We start from the raw sequence: 19413 nt of genomic DNA on the forward strand, positions 1-19413 counted from the left end.
GCTATCACTCTCTGCAGACAAATATATAATTATCCTGTTTTTTGAGAATGGTTAGAAGCACACTAAAACTGAAAAGAGGTAATTATATCTGCAGTCCCTGTGGAAATGCCCATAGGACACTTCTGTATTGGTATCTTGTTGTTCCTTCGATAGCCTCTCCTGAACTAACCTATCATTCAGATCCACAGTGTGATTCCTTTGCCTAACTTCTGTTCCAGGAGCACAGTACAAAGGCCAGTTCTTTTGGTTATCCCTGCTCTTCGTCTTAGCATCCCCTGTTTGGTGCAGCTCTCTCAAGATGCCTCTCAAATACACGCTGTACTCTGTGGCCTGCTCTCCGTTTTCTCGGGTCCACACTTTTTCACGCTTACCTTTCTTTCCTTTTGTTTTTCTGAACACTCTGGAAGGCGCCATGAGTAGAGGCACGGGGTTTCAGCATAGACCAGTGCACGAGTGGCTGGAGGGGGCTTGCTCAGAGCCGCGGGCACTTGTGGAGAAGGGAAGTTGGAGGGGGCTGGGAGGGAGCACACTAGTGTGGCTCAGGAGTTAGAGCTGCATCCAGAGAGATTCTTAGCCAAGGAGTAACTTCTTAAAAATCGGAAGCCTTTAGAAGCCATAATCTTTTGATTTTTCTTTCTATATCAGCCCCTAGCACAATTTCTGGTTCATAGAAGGAGTTCAGTAAATGCTTGCTGGCTAAATGACTCGAGGATCCAGCAGATTTTCATTTTTGAAAGGTTTTTTTTTTTTTTGGCAAAAGCATGAAGCATAAATTGAAAAAGGTTGTTGCACTGGAAGCAATAGGCCTTGTGCAAACAGTCATCAGATGAGACATTATGAGGGTGACCCAAGGCAGTGCTGCTTTGCTGTTGAAAGGAGGAGGAAAGAATTAAACAATATTCAGAAAAAGTAGAATTTAGTGGCCAGATACTTGTCAAAATTGAAGATGTCTGACTTATCATTAGAAATGTTTGTCAAGGTTAAAATATAAAATGTGTTATTGTAAACAGTCTTCTGTTTATTATTTCTTAATACTCACTAAGAATTACTAAGGGCTTCCCTGGTGGCTCAGAGGGTAAAGCATCTGCCTGCAATACAGGGGACTTAGATTTGACCCCTGGGTCAGGAAGATCCCCTTGAGAAGAGAATGGCTACCCGCTCCAGTGTTCTTGCCTGGAGAATTCCATGGACAGAGGCGCCTGGCAGGCTACAGTCTGTGGGATTGCAGAGTCAGACACAACTAAGTGGCTAACACACTTACACAAGAATTACTAATTAATGACGAAGAATAGATTTTAAGAAAATTAAGCCTAAATTTTTGTTTTATCTAGGATATACCAGAAGATATTCTTAAGAATTTAACAGAAGAGCTTCCTCAACCACGAAAAGTGCCCAGACGCCTAGATGAGTACACACAAGAAGAAATAGAGGCTTTTCCGAGAGTTTGGTCTCCGTGAGTCTTTCTTTTCCTTCCCATCTTTGTTTTTATTGTCTTTTTAACCTGAGTTTAGTGTTTCCTATTTCCTTATCCAAATGATAAGGTCCTTGAAGGTGGGAAGTACGAACTTTTTTCACTCCCTTGGATACTTTTTGCAGCTTTTCCCTACAAATAAACTCTAGCTGTAGATGGTAGAACCAAAAGTCTCAAAGTCTTAAGACTTTGCTAGGTAAGTGCAAGGATGTTCATAGGAGCCTATAAGTTATCAGATATTTTGTTTGGGATAGCATAACTTGGATTGATTATAGTCTCTTGAAATGAAACTGAATTGTCTTTACCTAAAACCGAGTAATTCTCCATTTCCGGGGTTGCTTCACTAAGCCAAGAGTGCGATCCAATGAGAGTCGTCCGTTCTGGACGCTTTCACAGCCTGCCCAAGTAGAGGACTGAGAGAAGAAACAATGCTCTCCTCCCCCGTGCAGTGTCTCCCACCTGTGGCCGGAAGCCTGCTCAGGTCTCACACACAGCTCCCGTCTCGCCGTCTCTAGGCGGCTTTGCCTGGCTCTTCGTCACCTCCTCAGCTCACGTTCTCCTCCCTTCACAGTGCTGGGCCCTCAGTAGCAGCCTGTGCAGAACTGGCACCCCTTGTGTGCCGGTTAGCTCTCCCAGGACTTCCTGCTGTCACCTCTGCCTAAACCAGCGTGCCCCTCACCTCCTCCACGGGGTGACTCTCACCCATTCTTCAGGCATTAGCTCAGACGTCTGTCTCCTCGGAGGGGCCTCACCTGAACTGCAGGAGCAGACTGTGCCCCGCCGTCTTCGGCCGCGGCACCTGCCGGGCAGCTCTGTCGCTGCACTTACCTCCTCGAGAGCAAGGGCTGCATCTGCTCATCACTGCAGCCGCAGCAGCCCGAACGGTCCCTCCCATGGCAGGACTCAGAAGGGCTCACAGGATTTGCACAGGTCTAGAGAGAGCCACACGTTTCCCCCAGGATACTTACCCGGTGCACTCTGAAGACCTATGTCTCTCGATTGGCCCTTTGGCCAGGTAGGTTTGTGAAAATTTGTTTTCCCAGAATTAATAGTGTGCCCAGGAATCTAATCCTTGATCTAATCATTGTGTGTGTATATAATTTCACTCTTGGCACACACAAGTCTTTATTCTGTTTTAAATGTTTTTGACTTTGCTGACTTATTTCAAGGTTCACCTTTATTTATTAAGTCAGCAAATAATGAGCAAAATAGTATTATTAGTGATCAGTTATATTAATACTTTCAAATCGCCCAGCACGCTGCTAGATGGTTTGCCTGCGTCGTATGTAATTCTCTCGCCAGTAAGAGAAATGTGTCATTCCTGTGCAAGACTGAGCCGGAGGCCTGGCTAATTGTAGTACAGCCTGAATGTGGAACTAATTCCAATCCGGTGTTCTTTCCACAAAAGCAAATTTTCATTGTGGTTTTCAACAAATATTATTAGCACTCTCTGCTGTGCAAGAGACTGCAGTGAGCAGTAGGACACGCGTGGGACGGATCATCATCGAAGCAGTTACAGACTGCTGCTGAGTGTACACCACGTGCTGTGTGGCTGATAGACGCCACAGGGGATACAGACGATGAAACCTCTTAACACCTTCTTTCACCTGCATTGGGTCTTGTTATAAAAGAATGAGTTATTTTACTGTGTTTAATCTCATGCATTAAACACGCACGTGATGATGTTTGCTGTCATCCCTCACTAGACTCCGTGGGGACCTGTATGTTTTCTGGTTAGCATCGATCACGGTGACTGACTCATCAAGTAGGCACTCAGCAAACACTTACTGAATGAATAAATGAAGAAATAGAGTGTCTTTTTTATCAGGTTTTATAAATGAGGTTAGAAATAATCTTTAGAAGATATGAAGCTATTGATACTTTCATGAAATTTATATTTTAGGAAAAATCATTTTAAGTTGTTCTTAGAGATTTGCATGGTCATTTACTAAAGACATATCCAATCTGCCTTTTCCTAAACTACATAGAAGTTACATTATTTATCCTTAAAACTCAGCCCACATAAACATAGAACATTTTTCTAGGAAGATGTTAACATTTGTAAAAGTTCTTTAAAGGAGATGTGGAATTTGCCACAATTTAATCCTTAACTTCTAGAAATCATTTATTAGCTTAAATTTACCAGTCTGAAACCTTTTCTTTACTAAAAATTCACAATAAAATAGACTACATGTAACATAGACAACATTTACTTCAAACGTAATAACTCTGGAAAAAGCAGACTCAGGCACTCAGTTGAAAAAAATGTTTTAATTTGGGGGCCTTACCAAATGTTCATTGCAGAAAATAAAAATACGGTATAAACATAAGCAAGTAACACCACCACACTCAGCGTTCTGGTGTGCTCGCCTCCTGGTTCTCCGTGTTAGTTTCTGCGCTGCGTGTGTGTGTTTGAATGTTTTACAAACTTGGGGAATCATGATTTTGCGCAAAACATGGTGTCACTGCATGTTTTCCCGATTACAAGATTTTTTCCCCACAAGCCATGATCTTCAGTGGCTGTAAGATACGATACCAGTTTTATTCTGTAGATCTAAATATCTTGTACCTGATCTTCTTACAGAAACCCTGTCGTAATTATTGCCAAGATGGGAAGCAGGTCTTTTTAGAGACTGGAGACACCGAAGGCGCTCTTCAGCTGCGTGACCACACACGCGTCATACCTGTGGCCACGTGTGTCGTGCACGCTCCGCAGTGTGCCCTCAGTGAGCCACACCAGCGTGACGCCGTAACAACCGCCCACAGCAAATGGCACTCAGTCAAAGGGCATTGATCAGACTGCTGTTTTTATCACTAATGTCCTGGCTCATTTAGAACAAGCCAGAAGGTGACTGAGTGCCTTCTTTACATTAAGGGAAATAGAAAGGGCTTTTCTAGAATTATTTTAAGGAGACTTTTGGCGAAACTTGGAGCCGCCTGACCCATGTTTCAGTTGTTGTTCTGGGATGGACTTTCCTGCCCCTTCTTCCCATCCAGGTTTCCCTGTGGCAGGAACACGCATCGGACACCAGGCTTCCCTGTGAGCTTTAGTCGGTGTGGCCTCCCCGCCACTGCCGCACGGTGTCTGTTAGCTCTAAAGTGTGCACTCCCTGCAGCTACAGCATCCAGGTGTTAGCCTGCCCAGCAGTTATTCTTCTCAGTATTAGAGCTGACACCAAGTCTGATTTTTTTCTTTGAGTCACGGAATGCTTATGACCAGGAAAAATATATATATACATTTTTGTATCAACCAAAAACGTATTGCCTACGAAACAGGTGCTCTTAGGTCAGGGCCGTCTGATGGACTTGCCACGTTGATGCGTGGCTGAGCTAGTGCAGTAGCTGCTGGCTTCTGTGACTGGAGTGCTTACACTGTGGCTAGTGTGTCCCAGAATTGAATGTTCAAGTTTACGTATGTAACTTAAGTTTCAGTGGCCTCACGTGGCTTCTTGTTGTTCAGTTGCTGAGTCGTGTCTCTTTTGCGACCCCATGGACTGTAGCCCACCCGGCTCCTCTGTCCATGGGATTTCCCAGGCGAGAACACTGGAGGGGGTTGCCACCTCCTTCTCCAGGGGACCTTCCCCACCCCCGTCTCCGGCATTGCAGGCGGGTTCTTGACCACCGAGCCAGCAGGGAGGCCCCTCATGTGGCTAGTGACTGCTTTAACGGACTGTTTTAGTTGTTTACTACTTAATAAAGTTCAAGTATAAAATAGGATATATGTTAGGATCACGATTAAAATATTTGGCACACCATGCAGTCCTTCAAAATGGGATTCCCCATTACTAAGGGATTGGCTTTCATGAGAAAAAAAAATTTTTCTCCTTTTAGAGAAGGAACCAACTTAAAATATGCTTTTGTTCCACCCCAAATAGCTAAGGCAAGAATATAATCTTCCTTTGGAATGTAGTAACTGGAAATTATTCAAGATAGATATGACAGGTAACCTGCAGAGACTTCACTGGAACGAATGTCCCTAGATTGCACCATAAATAAATAGACATGACAGTAGCTAGCTCTGGTTTCTGTTTCCCTAGCAGTAAAACCTAACACATTCATAGTATAAGAATGCACACTTTGTAATTGCAACTATCATGAGCTTTTGGTTCAGTGTGAGCTCTTCAGCTTTTCTGTTAGAGATGGAAATCTTCTGAGCAGCAGTAACAGTTGTCAGACTAAGCTTTGGATGACCTTGAAACCAAGTCACCCAGTAGGTGACTAACAAAATTGTATTAATTGAATAGCTAATCATTTTAAATAACTTAAAAAGTTACATTCCCTCAGGGCTAACTTCAGCATACTCTAGATTTTCTTATGCTGGTTGTTTATTTTTAAAACAATGGTATACAAAATGGAAAGAAACTGATATTTATGAGGAAACTCTAAATGTGTCGTATGACTAAAGCCATTTTCTCAGAGAGGTGTCATCCATGCACCCCAGTTAAATCAGTGTATATCCTTGGTGTATTAGTATTTTTTACATCTCATGGATATAGAAACTGTCAGAGAATGTTATGTCAGAGCATGCTATAGAGATATATTTTGCGTCTCCTTACGCATTCGCCGTATGAACATGGTGATTGTAGGGCGTGCACTTAGAACTTATTTCTCAGGAAAAAATAGCACTGTCTCCTCTCACAGTTCAGTTGCCTGAGACTGTAGCTTTCAAACGGTCAGCTTATTTTAATTGTCAATAATTATTTCCAGGATCATTGAGGTTTTGCCAACACGTTACAAAACCACAACAATCATGGAAATTATAATGCTGTCACTGTAATGGAAATTTTTCATTATGTAGGGTAAAAATAAAACTTGTTTCATTTGAAACTTTTTTAATTTTCAGTTTTTTAAAATTCTGTAGGAGAGCTTTTCTTTGGAAGAAACTAGCTGTAAGGAAAATTTCAACTTGAATTGCTTCACAGTATCCACAGAATGATGAAACAAAACCAAAAAAGAAATGTGTTTTTTTACTCCTCACCCGTTAAATCCGTAATGCTTTATTTTAAGCATAGCCCCCACTTTTGCAGAGAAGCTAACTGTGGAAAGTCTCAGCCTCTGTGAATGCTTAAAGACAGACTGTGGGATGAGAACCCAGCCCCTGGTCTGACACTGCCCACAGAGCGCCCTCAGAAGCGAGCCTGGGCCCGGGGAGGCTGCCAGGGTGACGGGCCCTGCAGTCGTCTTTGCTGGAAGCAGGGTTAGACTAAGGCAGTTTAACGGTTCGTCCATCCAGCTCTGTAGAAGGGAAGTCAGAGCCAGGAGTGAAAGCGCGGCAGAGGGGCCTAGTAAGCATCCCGTCCAGGCAGTAGGCAGTCCTGGAGGAGGCAGGGATGTGAGCTTTCTGCTCGCCCTCCGTGTGAAAGCTGTTCATCCCCCAAATCTGCCCATTAAAAAATAATAATTCCACCTATGGCTTTATGAACATGTGCTTCAGATCAGAGACTTACTTAAGACAGTGGAGAGGAGTTTTACCTTTTCAGAACCCATGAGGAGCTGGTATCTGGGCATCTTCAAGATTTTCCATAACTATGTGCTAGTTCAGTCATGTGGCGTTTTCCTGCAAGATTTAACTTAACTTTGCTCCTCTCCACAGTCAGAAGCTATTGGCTGGGCTCGGGGAGCAAGTTCACGTTCCAGCTTTTCCATCATTTCACCCAGCTCAGCATTGGCTCAAACCATAGACCTCAACATTTCCAGTCCTGAATTTTGCTCAAATCAAGCCTTCTAAACTATACTGTTCTTTTGGATAGGAACACATTAGGACTGGTTGCTAAAATAAAAAGCAGTCTCTGTGTAAGAAACCAAAACCGAATCATGTAGATTCCCTCGCCAAGAGAGCTGTGTCCTGAAAGTGACAGTTGAGTGCAACAGTAATTCCTGTTCATTTTGATTGAAAAGAAATTGGTTTTTAAAGAACTCAAACAATCTTTTTTTGTATTGGAGCCTAGTTCATAGCTCAGAGGTTAAAGCCTCTGCTTGCAATGCAGGAGACCTGGGTTCAGCCCCTGGGTCGGGAAGATCCCCTGGAGGAGGGCATGGCTGCCCACTTCAGTGTTCTTGCCTGGAGAATCCCATGGACGGAGGAGCCTGGCGGGCTGCAGTCCACGGGTCGCAGAGTCAGGCAGGCCTGAGGCCTTCCCTCTTTTCACTCCCACTGTAGCTCGGTCACAGTGCTGTGCCAGTTTCCGGCGTGCAGCAGACTGATTCAGTTACGCGCACACACGTCTGTTCCTCTTCAGGGTCTTTCCCCATGCAGGCTATCACAGAGTATGGAGTCGGGTTCCCTGCACCATGCAGTAGGTCCCTGTTGATTATCTGTTTCATATAGAAGTGTGTACATGGGTTTCCCTGTGGCTCGGCTGATAAGGGACCCGCCTGCAGTGCGGGAGACCTGGGTTCAGCCCCTGGGTCGGGAAGATCCCCTGGAGGAGGGCATGGCGCCCACTCCAGGGTTCTTGCCTGGAGAATCCATTGGACAAGGAGCCTGGCGGGCTGCAGTCCACGGGTTGCAGCGTCGGGCACACCTGAGTGAGCACACACAGCGCAGTGTGTGTGTCAACCCTGGCCTCCTAATTCGCACCCCCTTTCCCCTTTGGTTACCCTAAGTTTGCTTTCCGTGTCTGAGTGTCTTTCCATTTGCAGACAAGTTCATGTGTATCATTTTTAGATTCCAGACGCAAGTGATGTCATGTGACATTTGTCTTTGCTTCGTGTAATAATCTCTAGGTCCGCCCGTGTTGCTGCAGATGGCAGCGTTTCATCCTTTTTGCAGCTGAGCAGTATTCCATTGTGCCTAAAAGTGAGTTTAGTTTCAAAAGCATTCCCGTTGAACATCTTCTGCTCAGGTTGGTGGTTCAGTGTCTGGGTGAATGAGTCTGGCGCACCGTTGCTCTGCCTGTTACCTGTGCAGCTGACATCTTCAGTTCAAGGAATGTGAACTGGGATCCCAGATTTCCTGGGATGGTTTATTCTGAATAATTCCATTCTTCCAGTGAAAGTGACTTAAAACTCTGTCAGCCTGACCATTTGTATCTCTTAACATTATGCCACTGTCCAGATTTTATCCTAGTCTTTTAACTTTTCTTGGAGTAAGCATTTTACTTATTATTTAGAAGTGAAGAGATATAAAGCCTAAAGGAGAGTAAAGTACTTTTGAAATTTATTACACTTAAGTTATACTCAGTTTCATGAATTTACAACAGAAATTTGAATGCTATTTTTCCTTTGGAAAATAAATCCATCATAATGGGATGAATACTATTGTATCTTTATTTGAACTACAATATAAACCATGTGTTTTATAGCTTTTTCAATGTATTAAAAAACCAAATTTTCTGCCATTTTACAATGAAAGCTAAAATTTCCAAAAAGATTTCTCCTGAACTCAGAAGAGTCTTTCATAGCAGTGTCCCCAGTTTCAGGTGATGCAGATGTGCTGGTCTCTTCGCGTCCTGTGTTCTGGACGTGAGTGTCTGCATCTTCGAGAGGCGTCTGCTCCATTGTAACGAGCGACGGTGTTGTGTAATTTGACACGCGGCAGCTGGTGTTTCCCATAAGGATACGTGTGGTAAGGGATTTGCTAGAGCAAATGGGGAACCATGTGAGCTGCGGTATGAGTTTAGATGCCCAAGCAGCCACAAGCACCATAGGATAATTTCTACAGCTCCCACAGGCCTTTGTGTCTTCATTCGAAAAAAGTAATATTATTGTGCAAAGCTACGTTGCTTTTAAAGTCAGTTTTCTGCTGGTGACAAGTATTAAGTTCAAAGTGAGTTGTTGCTGTAAAGCACTGAATACCTATGAAAGTTTAGCACACTTTAGAAAATGAATTAAAGAAAGTCTTGCGTAGGCAAATTCTTTGAAGATTCATTAATCTCCCAAGTAAACCCTAAGTGCGTGTATGAAAACATCAGACTTTCCGCTTTCTCCTCAGAGGTCAGTGTGTGTGTCTCCCTCTGTTAAAAACTCTCTCTAAAGACGGGCTACGTCTCGCTCTCTGCCGTTTCCAGCGCCCACCGTGGACCCGATGCTCAGGCATCTTGGTTGAAGGAGACTGAATGAGTGGACTCTTACCTCCCTTAAAGAGGAATTGACTTTTAATTCATTGTGTGATGAATTCCTATGTTGGTCTTTGTTGTTTATTTAAATATTGCTTAATGCCTCTAGTAAACTAAATTTTCTCTCAACAGTCTGCTTCGGTGCAACTCTGGTGTCCCCAGTTTTGGATACTTTGTATTACATATATAAAGAAAAGATCCTGCCAAGTTAATTAATTTAAGTTTTATTTCTGTCAATAACTTTCTATTAAGAATTAATAGGTATTAGCTTTTTATAACCGGAGAAGGCAATGGCACCACACTCCAGTACTCTTGCCTGGAAAATCCCATGAGCGGAGGAGCCTTGAAGGCTGCAGTCCATGGGGTCACTGAGGGTCAGACATGACTGAGCGACTTCACTTTCACTTTTCACTTTCAGGCATTCAGTTCAGTTCAGTTCAGTCGCTCAGTCGTGTCTGACTCCTTGCAACCCCATGAATCGCAGCACGCCAGGCCTCCCTGTCCATCACCATCTCCCGGAGTTCACTCAGACTCACGTCCATCGAGTATGTGATGCCATCCAGCCATCTCATCCTCGGTCGTCCCCTTCTCCTCCTGCCCCCAGTCCCTCCCAGCATCAGAGTCTTTTCCAGTGAGTCAACTCTTCGCATGAGGTGGCCAAAGTACTGGAGTTTCAGCTTTAGCATCATTCCTTCCAAAGAAATCCCAGGGCTGATCTCCTTCAGAATGGACTGGGTGGATCTCCTTGCAGTCCAAGGGACTCTCAAGAGTCTTCTCCAACACCACAGTTCAAAAGCATCAATTCTTCGGTGCTCAGCCTTCTTCACAGTCCAACTCTCACATCCATACATGACCACAGGAAAAACCATAGCCTTGACTAGACGGACGTTAGTCAGCAAAGTAATGTCTCTGCTTTTGAATATGCTGTCTAGGTTGGTCATAACTTTTCTTCCAAGGAGTAAGCGCCTTGTAATTCCATGGCTGCAGTCACCATCTGCAGTGATTTTGGAGCCCAAAAAAATAAAGTCTGACACTGTTTCCACTGTTTCCCCATCTATTTCCCATGAAGTGATGGGACCAGATGCCATGATCTTCGTTTTCTGAATGTTGAGCTTTAAGCCAACTTCTTCACTCTCCTCTTTCACTTTCATCAAGAGTCTTTTTAGTTCCTCTTCACTTTCTGCCATACGGGTGATGTCATCTGCATATCTGAGCTTATTGATATTTCTCCCGGCAATCTTGATTCCAGCTTGTGCTTCTTCCAGTCCAGCATTTCTCAAGATGTACTCTGCATATAAGTTAAATAAGCAGGGTGACAATATACAGCCTTGACGTACTCCTTTTCCTATTTGGAACCAGTCTGTTGTTCCACATCCCGTTCTAACTGTTGCTTCCTGACCTGCATACAGATTTCTCAAGAGGCAGGTTAGGTGGTCTGGTATTCCCATCTCTTTCAGAATTTTCCACAATTTATTGTGATCCACAGAATCAAAGGCTTTGGCATAGTCAAGAAAGCAGAAATAGATATTTTTCTGGAACTCTCTTGCTTTTTCCATGATCCAGCGGATGTTGGCAATTTGATCTCTGGTTCCTCTGCCTTTTCTAAATCCAGCTTGAACATCAAGTTCATGGTTCACATATTGCTGAAGCCTGGCTTGGAGAATGTTGAGCATTACTTTCCTAGCATGTGAGATGAGTGCCATTGTGCAGTAGTTTGAGCATTTTTTGGCATTGCCTTTCTTTGGGATTGGAATGAAAACTGACCTTTTCCAGTGCTGTGGCCACTGCTGAGTTTTCCAAATTTGCTGGCATATTGAGTGCAGCACTTTCACAGCATCATCTTTCAGGATTTGAAACAGCTCAACTGGAATGCCATCACCTCCACTAGCTTTGTTCGTAGTGATGCTTTCTAAGGCCCACTTGACTTCACTTTCCAAGATGTCTGGCTCTAGATGAGTGACCACACCATCGTGATTATCCGGGTCGTGAAGATCTTTTTTGTACAGTTCTTCCGTGTATTCTTGCCACCTCTTAATATCTTCTGCTTCTGTTAGGTCCAGACCATTTCTGTCCTTTATCGAGCCCATCTTTGCATGAGATGTTTCCTTGGTATCTCTAATTTTCTTGAAGAGCTCTCTAGTCTTTCCCATTCTGTTCTTTTCCTCTATTTCTTTGCATTGATCGCTGAAGAAGGCTTTCTTATCTCTTCTTGCTATTCTTTGGAACTCTGCATTCAGATGCTTATATCTTTCCTTTTCTCCTTTGCTTTTCACCTCTCTTCTTTTCACAGCTATTTGTAAGGCCTCCCCAGACAGCCATTTTGCTTTTTTGCATTTCTTTTCCATGGGGATGGTCTTGATCCCTGTCTCCTGTACAGTGTCACAAACCTCATTCCATAGTTCATCAGGCACTCTGTCTGTCAGATCTAGGCCCTTAAATCTGTTTCTCACTTCCACTATATAATCATAAGGGATTTGATTTAGGTCGTACCTGAATGGTCTAGCGGTTTTCCCTACTTTCTTCAATTTAAGTCTGAATTTGGCAATAAGGAGCTCATGAAGGAAATGGCAACCCACTCCAGTGTTCTTGCCTGGAGAATCCCAGGGATTGGGGGAGCCTGGTGGGCTGCCGTCTATGGGGTTGCACAGAGTCAGACACGACTGAAGTGACTTAGCAGCAGCAGCAGCAGCTTTTTATAACAGCATTTGTAATGTCTCCCAAAGTTTTCCTGAGGTTCTCAACTGTTGTAAAATGAAAGCTGTTATCATTTACAAATTGTTGTTCAGTCCCTAAGTCCTGTCTGACTCTTTGCCACTCCATGGACTGAAATCCAGCAGGCTTCTCTGTCCATGGGGTTCTTCAGGCAAGAGTACTGCAGTGAGTTGCCGTGTCCTCTCCAGGGGATCTTTCTGGACCAGAGATCGAGCCCACGTCTCCTGCATTGGCAGGCGGATTCTGCAGCACTGAGCCACCTGGGAAGCCTTATTTCCAAACGTGTTACCAGTGTATAATACCATTTGCTAGTTCAAAACTCCATGCTTTGTGTTTGCAATGAAACATAGAACTATGGCTAATACAGGCTAAATCACCTGCCATCCATTTGGCAAAAGGTCAAGCCATTTCATTTCATTAAGGTTTCAGACAGCATTTAAGTATCTGTAGGCTGAAAAGGAGTATACTAGTTGCCGGATTCCTCGCTTTTAAAAACTACTTAATCTAGTGAGGAGAGCATGCAGACCTGAACGTAAAATAGGGTAAGTATGTGAGCAGCACCTGAGGGTTCAGTTCTCATTGACGTCCTGCTGCTGTACATACATTAGCTTTCAAACTGATACAGTTTTAAGAATTTAAAGAACCTTAATACAGTGACATTCACTCAGTTACTTAATACAGTGACATTCACTCAGTTAAAGCTACAGTCAATCTTTCTTTGATGATAGATGTCAAAGGAATTTTAGTATCTAGTCTCTGTAGATGTTACCATAATTTATAGCTAGCCACTGTTGTGTCAGAAAAGCATAAAGCTGCCTATTAATAGAGTCCTCTGGTGGGATGACACCAGAGCCAGAAGGATGCTGTATATCCACTGGGATCACCTCTTGCTCATAAGGAATTGTGTTGTTTTCTGTTGGGCACAGCTTAGCTTTAGAAATTTCCACCGAAAGTGCTTCTTCAGCACCTTTAGTCACATTGTCTGTCTTAGGAATAGCTCTGTGGGAGGTCTGAGGTCCACGGACCAGAACTGCCTCACAGGGGAGCTTGTTAGGAACGCAGAGCCACGACCTTTTACAGACTTAACTGGATCAAAATCTGCGTTTTTCACAAGAACCCAAGCGATTCGCGTGCCCACTGAAGTTGGAGATGTACTCAGGCACATGGCCCTCCCCTCCCATCCTTGAACTGGGTGGCCTGCTTTTGGTGGAAGGGAGTGAGCAGGCCGAGCATGTTGTATGTGTCCCTGCTTTCCTTTGTGTGGGTGGAGAGAAAGAAAGAACCACATTTAACGCAGACACATCCTTCTTCCCACGGGGGTACCTCCTGAAGCCATGTAGTATTTTTAATTGCCTCCCACATAAGTTGACTTTTCTAGCTCTGCTAACATCTAGACTATCTAGTCCCTTGGCCGTGATGCTGTTCTCCACACCACCCCCACCTCTGAAGCAAATTAACCACCTGCCAAAGATTCCGAAAGAGGAAAGGGCGACTCATGAGCGCAGGGACGTTTTCAAGGCAGTCACTACAGTGACGAGTATCTTAACGCCTTCACAGCACACAGGATGCTGTCCTAATTGCTGGACTTGTAAGATGGATTATATCGGGACCGTGCCTTCCGTGATGGGCACACATGAATAGAACGGGGTCCTCTGAGGGACCGCCTTGTCAGCTATGTGGGGTTGACGACAGTCTTTCTCACTGTGTGGCTAGGAGGGTAACACCAGACCGTGCTTGTGGGGGAGTTAGTGTACTTCACAGCCTCTAAGCACCGGCAGTGTCATCTACAGAGACGCCAAATATTGTTTACGTTCAGAGCAGTGTTGCCTCGTTTACGTAGGGCAAGCGCAGTTTGAGAAACTAATAGAAGCAAGCATGGAGTTCCCTGGCAGTCTCAGGGAAAAGAGCCCTTTCTCAGAAAGGAAGAGTTGTGTAGCGTTTCCCAGAACATGTGATTTTGTGGGTGGGTTTTGCAGGGTTAGTCAAGTCTACCAGGCAGGGAAATGTCAGAGATATTTCAAACGCAGAAAATACCAAGCGCCCAAGTCCAGTGGAGTGAAAGTTCTTGTCTGGGCAGCAGCAGGGAGGGTCGTGGGGCCAGGACAGACGGGGTGCGAAAGAATGACTCGGAGCAGTTGCCTGGGGCCGTTACGGACGCTCGGTATGTGTGGGCTTCTGAGACGTTTGAATCTGACAGAGTGGAGAGCTGGTGAAAAGGCTTCCGCTGGGGAGGTGGGATAGCAGTCTGTGTTAGAGGCTCGGGCGCGGCCAGCTGCTGTGGCTGTAGAACTGCAGTCTGGGTTAGAGACGCGGGAGGTCAGGCCTTCGGGCGCTGTGGCCTAGACTGTTAGAGACTCAGATGTCTTTCCCTCTCCCGTTCCTCCTAAACTCCAAATCCTGCTTACTGGCTGCCTGCCGTGTCCAGACAGCATGCACAAAACCAGGCTCCTTCCCTTCAAACTCTGTTCTTCTGCCCGTATTCCCCTCCTGAAGAAACAGGTAGCACTGCCATTTCCCGCGTTCCTCCAGCTGAAGGCTGATAGTGCCCCCTGGAGGGCCCTTTGCAGCCCCTTCCTCTGCGGTCCCTGCGCCCCTCCTTCCCTCTCTTAAGTCTCACCTGGCGGGCCTCGTCTCCATCCTCCGCACTGTCTCTGCAGGGTCACAGAATCGAGCTTCGTTAGCCCCTTTCCTTCAGGTCACAGTCAAGCACGTTCACCTTACCCGACAGGTCACAGCCTTCGCACATGCTTAGTACTCCACTGAAAGGTACTTTCGTCATCTTGTTGCGAATGAATTGGCTTTTAGTGTGGAAACAACCAGATGGTGGCTGAGCACGCTTAATTTTGGGTGGAGCTGTAGAAACTCCTTGTCAGGACGCCTTGTTAGAGTCTTAGGCTTCCTTCCCTTTTTTGACTATGTGAACCAGCTGGATGGGAGAAGAAATTGTTTCTTAAAAGACACTGGTGTCTCTTGACTGGGAGCTTGACTGTATTGAGTCACGCATGCAAGACCAGAAGGGCACAGTTTGGAGCCCCTTCCAGCTGTTGTTTATCAAGTTGTCATTTCCCAGACTTTGGGTTCGGTTTTTACATTTGAAAAGAAATTTCAAAAACAGCCACAAAATGCTGCAGTTTCTCTTCTTGTTACAGAACGATGATGGTGAAGCATGTTTGGATAGTTTTAAAGTGTAATGGCGTTCGTTTACTTAGGCACCAGAATCTGCTCTTCCTGTCCAGGCTATCTGGTCTTTTTTTTTTTTTTTTAATACGCTATAAATGTAGAAAGGGTGAGATAAGTTGTTTCAGGGCAGAGTTCACTTTTTAAAGGAACTCAAACTATCGAATATTTTTACAGCTGTTTCAGAAATATCTATTTAGTTTACTTACTACTAAATTCATCCTGAAAATTCTGCAAGTGTCCAATACCCACAAGTCCACTACTATAAAAAATAACGAGGCACAAACACTTGTCACATTTTGTAAGTTCCTTTCCCTCATTTTCTCCATTTTTGAAATTTAACATCTCTCTGAAAATGTTCTTTGTTTTAATTTACTACTAGAAGGAACTGTCAGGTAAGATTAATCCTATAAATACATAAATGAAGGAAAGACCTTATGTATGTATATAGTAAAAAACCATATATATACATATACATACATATATGTAATAAATGTATCTGTAATTAAAGTACCAAAGGACTGGTGTCTCTACAATTGTTTTGTATGCTATTATATTAAAATTAAATTTAGTGTATGACATAATATAAATAGGGAAATTATTTGCTCATTCAGAATATACTGTTATTAGTTAAATCCATATCTTTTTATATAATCCTTTCTATTAAAAGGGCTTTGGGGAAATTGAATTCAGGCTTATTTGTACACACATTCATGTATAGGCACGTGGGAGCCTTTATTTATACTCTCAAAAGAACCTGGAAATGGCCACATAACTATTCTGCTTTGCAGTAATTTGGCCTTAATGTTTTTCACCAAAAATTCAGACATAATATTTGGAGATATCTCTTGGTGAACAGTTACTTTCGTTTTAAATTGGAAGAATAATCTTCCTGCCTCGGGCAGGGGAAAGTGAAATAACACGTCGTTAAGGAAATAAACCCTGGTTTTGTCTTTCAGACCTGAGGACTATCGGCTGTAGGAGGAAGAAAATTCCAGACCATAACGGTGGTGCTTGAAACTCCTTCCTCAGGGCAAGATGGAGCAACAGCTGCCTTCCGACAGGACGCCTGCTCTGGGGGCTGAAAGTTTGTCGGGGAGGGTCGGGCAGGGATATCCCTTCCTTAGGAGATTACAGTAAAATGTCCCTTTATAGAATCGTTTGATTGTATAGTGCTATCTGAATGTTGGAAGTAAGAATAAAACTGCCCCTTGCTTAGTTCAGTGTCTCATTCAATGGGGAAAGCAGACCCAGGTCGCGCAGCAGCTGTGATCACCAAGTGCCGTCCCCTCAGCTCAGCTCCCGGTTCTGGGCGCCCGGGGACGAGGCCCTCCGCACGTCTCCTTTCAGGGACTGCTGCGTGTGGCCTACCAGCTCAGCAAGGCAGGGCTTGCCTGTGCTCCGCTCACACTGCTTCCCCTTCTGTGTCCCACAGAGCTTGCTGCTGTCCGTGTCTGCTCCCCGAAACCTCACTGCCCCACCTGCGACGCTGTGTGTCCACGAAGCTCCTGCTGGCCCCTCTTCTCCTCTGTCCTGGGCGCTGAGACTGGCCCGCTGGAATCCGTGTGTCCAGCAAAGTCTCCTCTGTAAACTCAGCAGCTAAGACCCTGCGTTTGGGGTTTTTATGGTGGTGTGCCCTAGCCAGTCAAGGGGCGGGTTTCAGACCAGTCCTCCCGCTCATGCAGCAGACACACGCTAGGCCTGATGCAGGCGCTGGGAGCAGAAGCCACGTCTTGCCTGCACCTTCACACCCAGCGAAGAGCCCGCCGTCTGCCGCAGGCGGAAAGGAGCTGGGGCCGACCCGCGCATGCATACCTGCGCCTGGCAGTAGGTGCAGAAGTGACTGTGTGAGCCATGACTGGCGTCCACCTGGGGGACACGGTAACGGTAAACATAAAGCATCGCTGTTAAGCACCTTTAACGGGCAGAACACAGCTGCTTGATAAAAAATTAATTCCTACATCAAGCAGTACTGTACACGAGATTCCCTCCCCGTTAAAGATGGGCCCGAGACGGTTGCAGTGAATGACCTGACCACGTCACAGGCCTGCTGGTGCAATCAGGCCTTGAGTCCAGGCAGCCCGGCTCGGGAGGCATGGACTTAGCCACCACTAGAGGTGGAGAAGCAAGCATGTACGTATCGCAGATTCAAGAATAAAGCAACCATGGCCTGCCACAAGGAAGTGGCAGTTACTTTCAGACTTTGGGCCAGAAAGAAGCCCCACCCCTTCCTTCAGACGTGTGATGTTGGGTGTGATCCGGTGTGAAAAAGCCCCCAGCTCCTGCTGGAGCAGCTTTCGCAGGGAGGGTTTCTGTATCCCCAAAAGAGGTGTACCTCAGGCACCTAGACCTATGCCCAGCACATACCCATGGACACAGGAGCCTGGTGGGCTCCAGTCCTTGGGTCCCAAAGACTCTGACACGACTGGCCACAGACACAGGCCTGTCATAGCGTCAGCCCTGCACTTCCACAGATGCAGAACCAGCGGGTGCAGGGGGCTTCTGATGCCACAGTGCGAAGGACTCGGGTTTTCAGAGTTTGGCACCCACAGGGAGTCCTAGGAACCATTCGCCCACAGATACCAAGGGACCACTGTGTTAAATATTCAACAGGAGCATTGAGACTCACTTGCTGAGTGAGAGCCCATTTGGCCGCGGAGGGGCTGTCCAATCCTACAGACCCGTGTAGACCTAAAAGGGCTAGGTTGTTGGACTGAATTCCTCCTGCTCTCAAGGGCTCACTCCATTTTGCATTCAGAGTGAAGAGGCTTTTGTACTAAATGGCTTTCAGAAGCAGGAGCTATCAGACTTCCCGGTCCTGCCCGTTTGCCATTCCTTGCGAGTTTAACAGCCAGATCTCTGTGTTTCTTCAGAGAACATAAACACAGGGAGCCAAATAAAACTCACAGCTCAGGCAGGGGACCGGGAACTCGAGGGGGCAAGGCAAGCTGAACTGTTAGAATTGTCGCTCATATCAAAATAGGTTGCATAGAAGAAATGAGAACTGAAAAAAATAAATACAAACTCTTCCATGAAGGAAATTCTACTCCCAAGTATCATGGGGAGGAAAAGAAAGCTGATAGACATACTCGGTTGCAACATGTGTCTGTAACACGCCAATTAGAAGAGATAAGGAGTCAAGTCACCAAAACCAAAATTCTGTTTGCTCATGTGCAGTTTTTCACCAGGTGCTAAGTGTCATGCTATTGAGTAACACCAGCTAAACGTGAAAAGCACCATCCAGCGAACATAATGGCCAGCGGAAGAACAATCCACAACAGCGTCTCTCTGTTTACCCATGTGATTGCCTGCTATTTCTCTTCAGTAAAGCACGAGTTCGTGTCCTGATTATAAGCAGCAAAGGAAAAGGAAAAACCTTAAGTACTGTGGAGTTTTGAAAGGAGAGAAAATGTATTTTTGCAATAGCCAGAGGGCATAAATTAATCACATTAACAAACACAGAGACAACACTTAAGAGCTTGATCAAGTTTCCAATAACCGCCTGCTTTCCGGGGAACTAAAAACCAAAAAGCACTCATTTGCAATGGGTTAAGGATAACTGCGGTTTCCCAGGTGGCTCAATCCGCCAACCAACGCAAGAGGCTCAAGAGACGTTGGGAAGATCCGCTGGAGAGGGCATGGAAACCCACTCCAGTGTTCTAGCCTGGAAAATCCCTGTGGACGGAGGAGCCTGGTGGGCTGCAGTCCGTGGAGTCATGAGTGGGGCACGACGAAGCACACAGGCTAGCTAACCTCCTGCGGCAGGAGAGCAAGCGTGTCCCCCGAGCTCAGCCGGGGTCCTGCAGACGCGTGTCTACCAGAAAGGGCGAGCCGCAAAGCCAGGAGAGCTGGGCTTCTGTTTTAAGCCAGTTCAGGGGAACGAGAAACAGAGCGATAAGCCACAGATACCAACGTCTGGTTTCCCATTTAGCTCGGAAAACTACAGTGTTCCTCCCAGCTCTCCTCCATGGTTCAAAAGCCACAACTGTCTGCTAT

The 19413-nt window shown here is 45.4% G+C and overlaps 1 protein-coding gene across 3 annotated transcripts in view; it reads left to right on the top strand.

The window, feature by feature from the left end:
- Positions 1-16635, top strand: part of MRPL13 (mitochondrial ribosomal protein L13) — a 41053-nt gene extending 24418 nt beyond the window's left edge. For all 3 annotated transcript variants that reach the window (XM_018058139.1, XM_018058137.1, XM_018058138.1), the window contains 2 exons: positions 1332-1453; positions 16377-16635. In XM_018058139.1, coding sequence (XP_017913628.1) covers positions 1332-1453; positions 16377-16398 — 144 coding nt within the window. In that variant the 3' untranslated portion in view covers positions 16399-16635. The remainder of the gene's footprint in view (positions 1-1331; positions 1454-16376) is intronic.

Source organism: Capra hircus, chromosome 14, assembly GCF_001704415.2.
Source record: "Capra hircus breed San Clemente chromosome 14, ASM170441v1, whole genome shotgun sequence".
In the NCBI taxonomy this organism is placed as follows: domain Eukaryota; kingdom Metazoa; phylum Chordata; class Mammalia; order Artiodactyla; family Bovidae; genus Capra; species Capra hircus.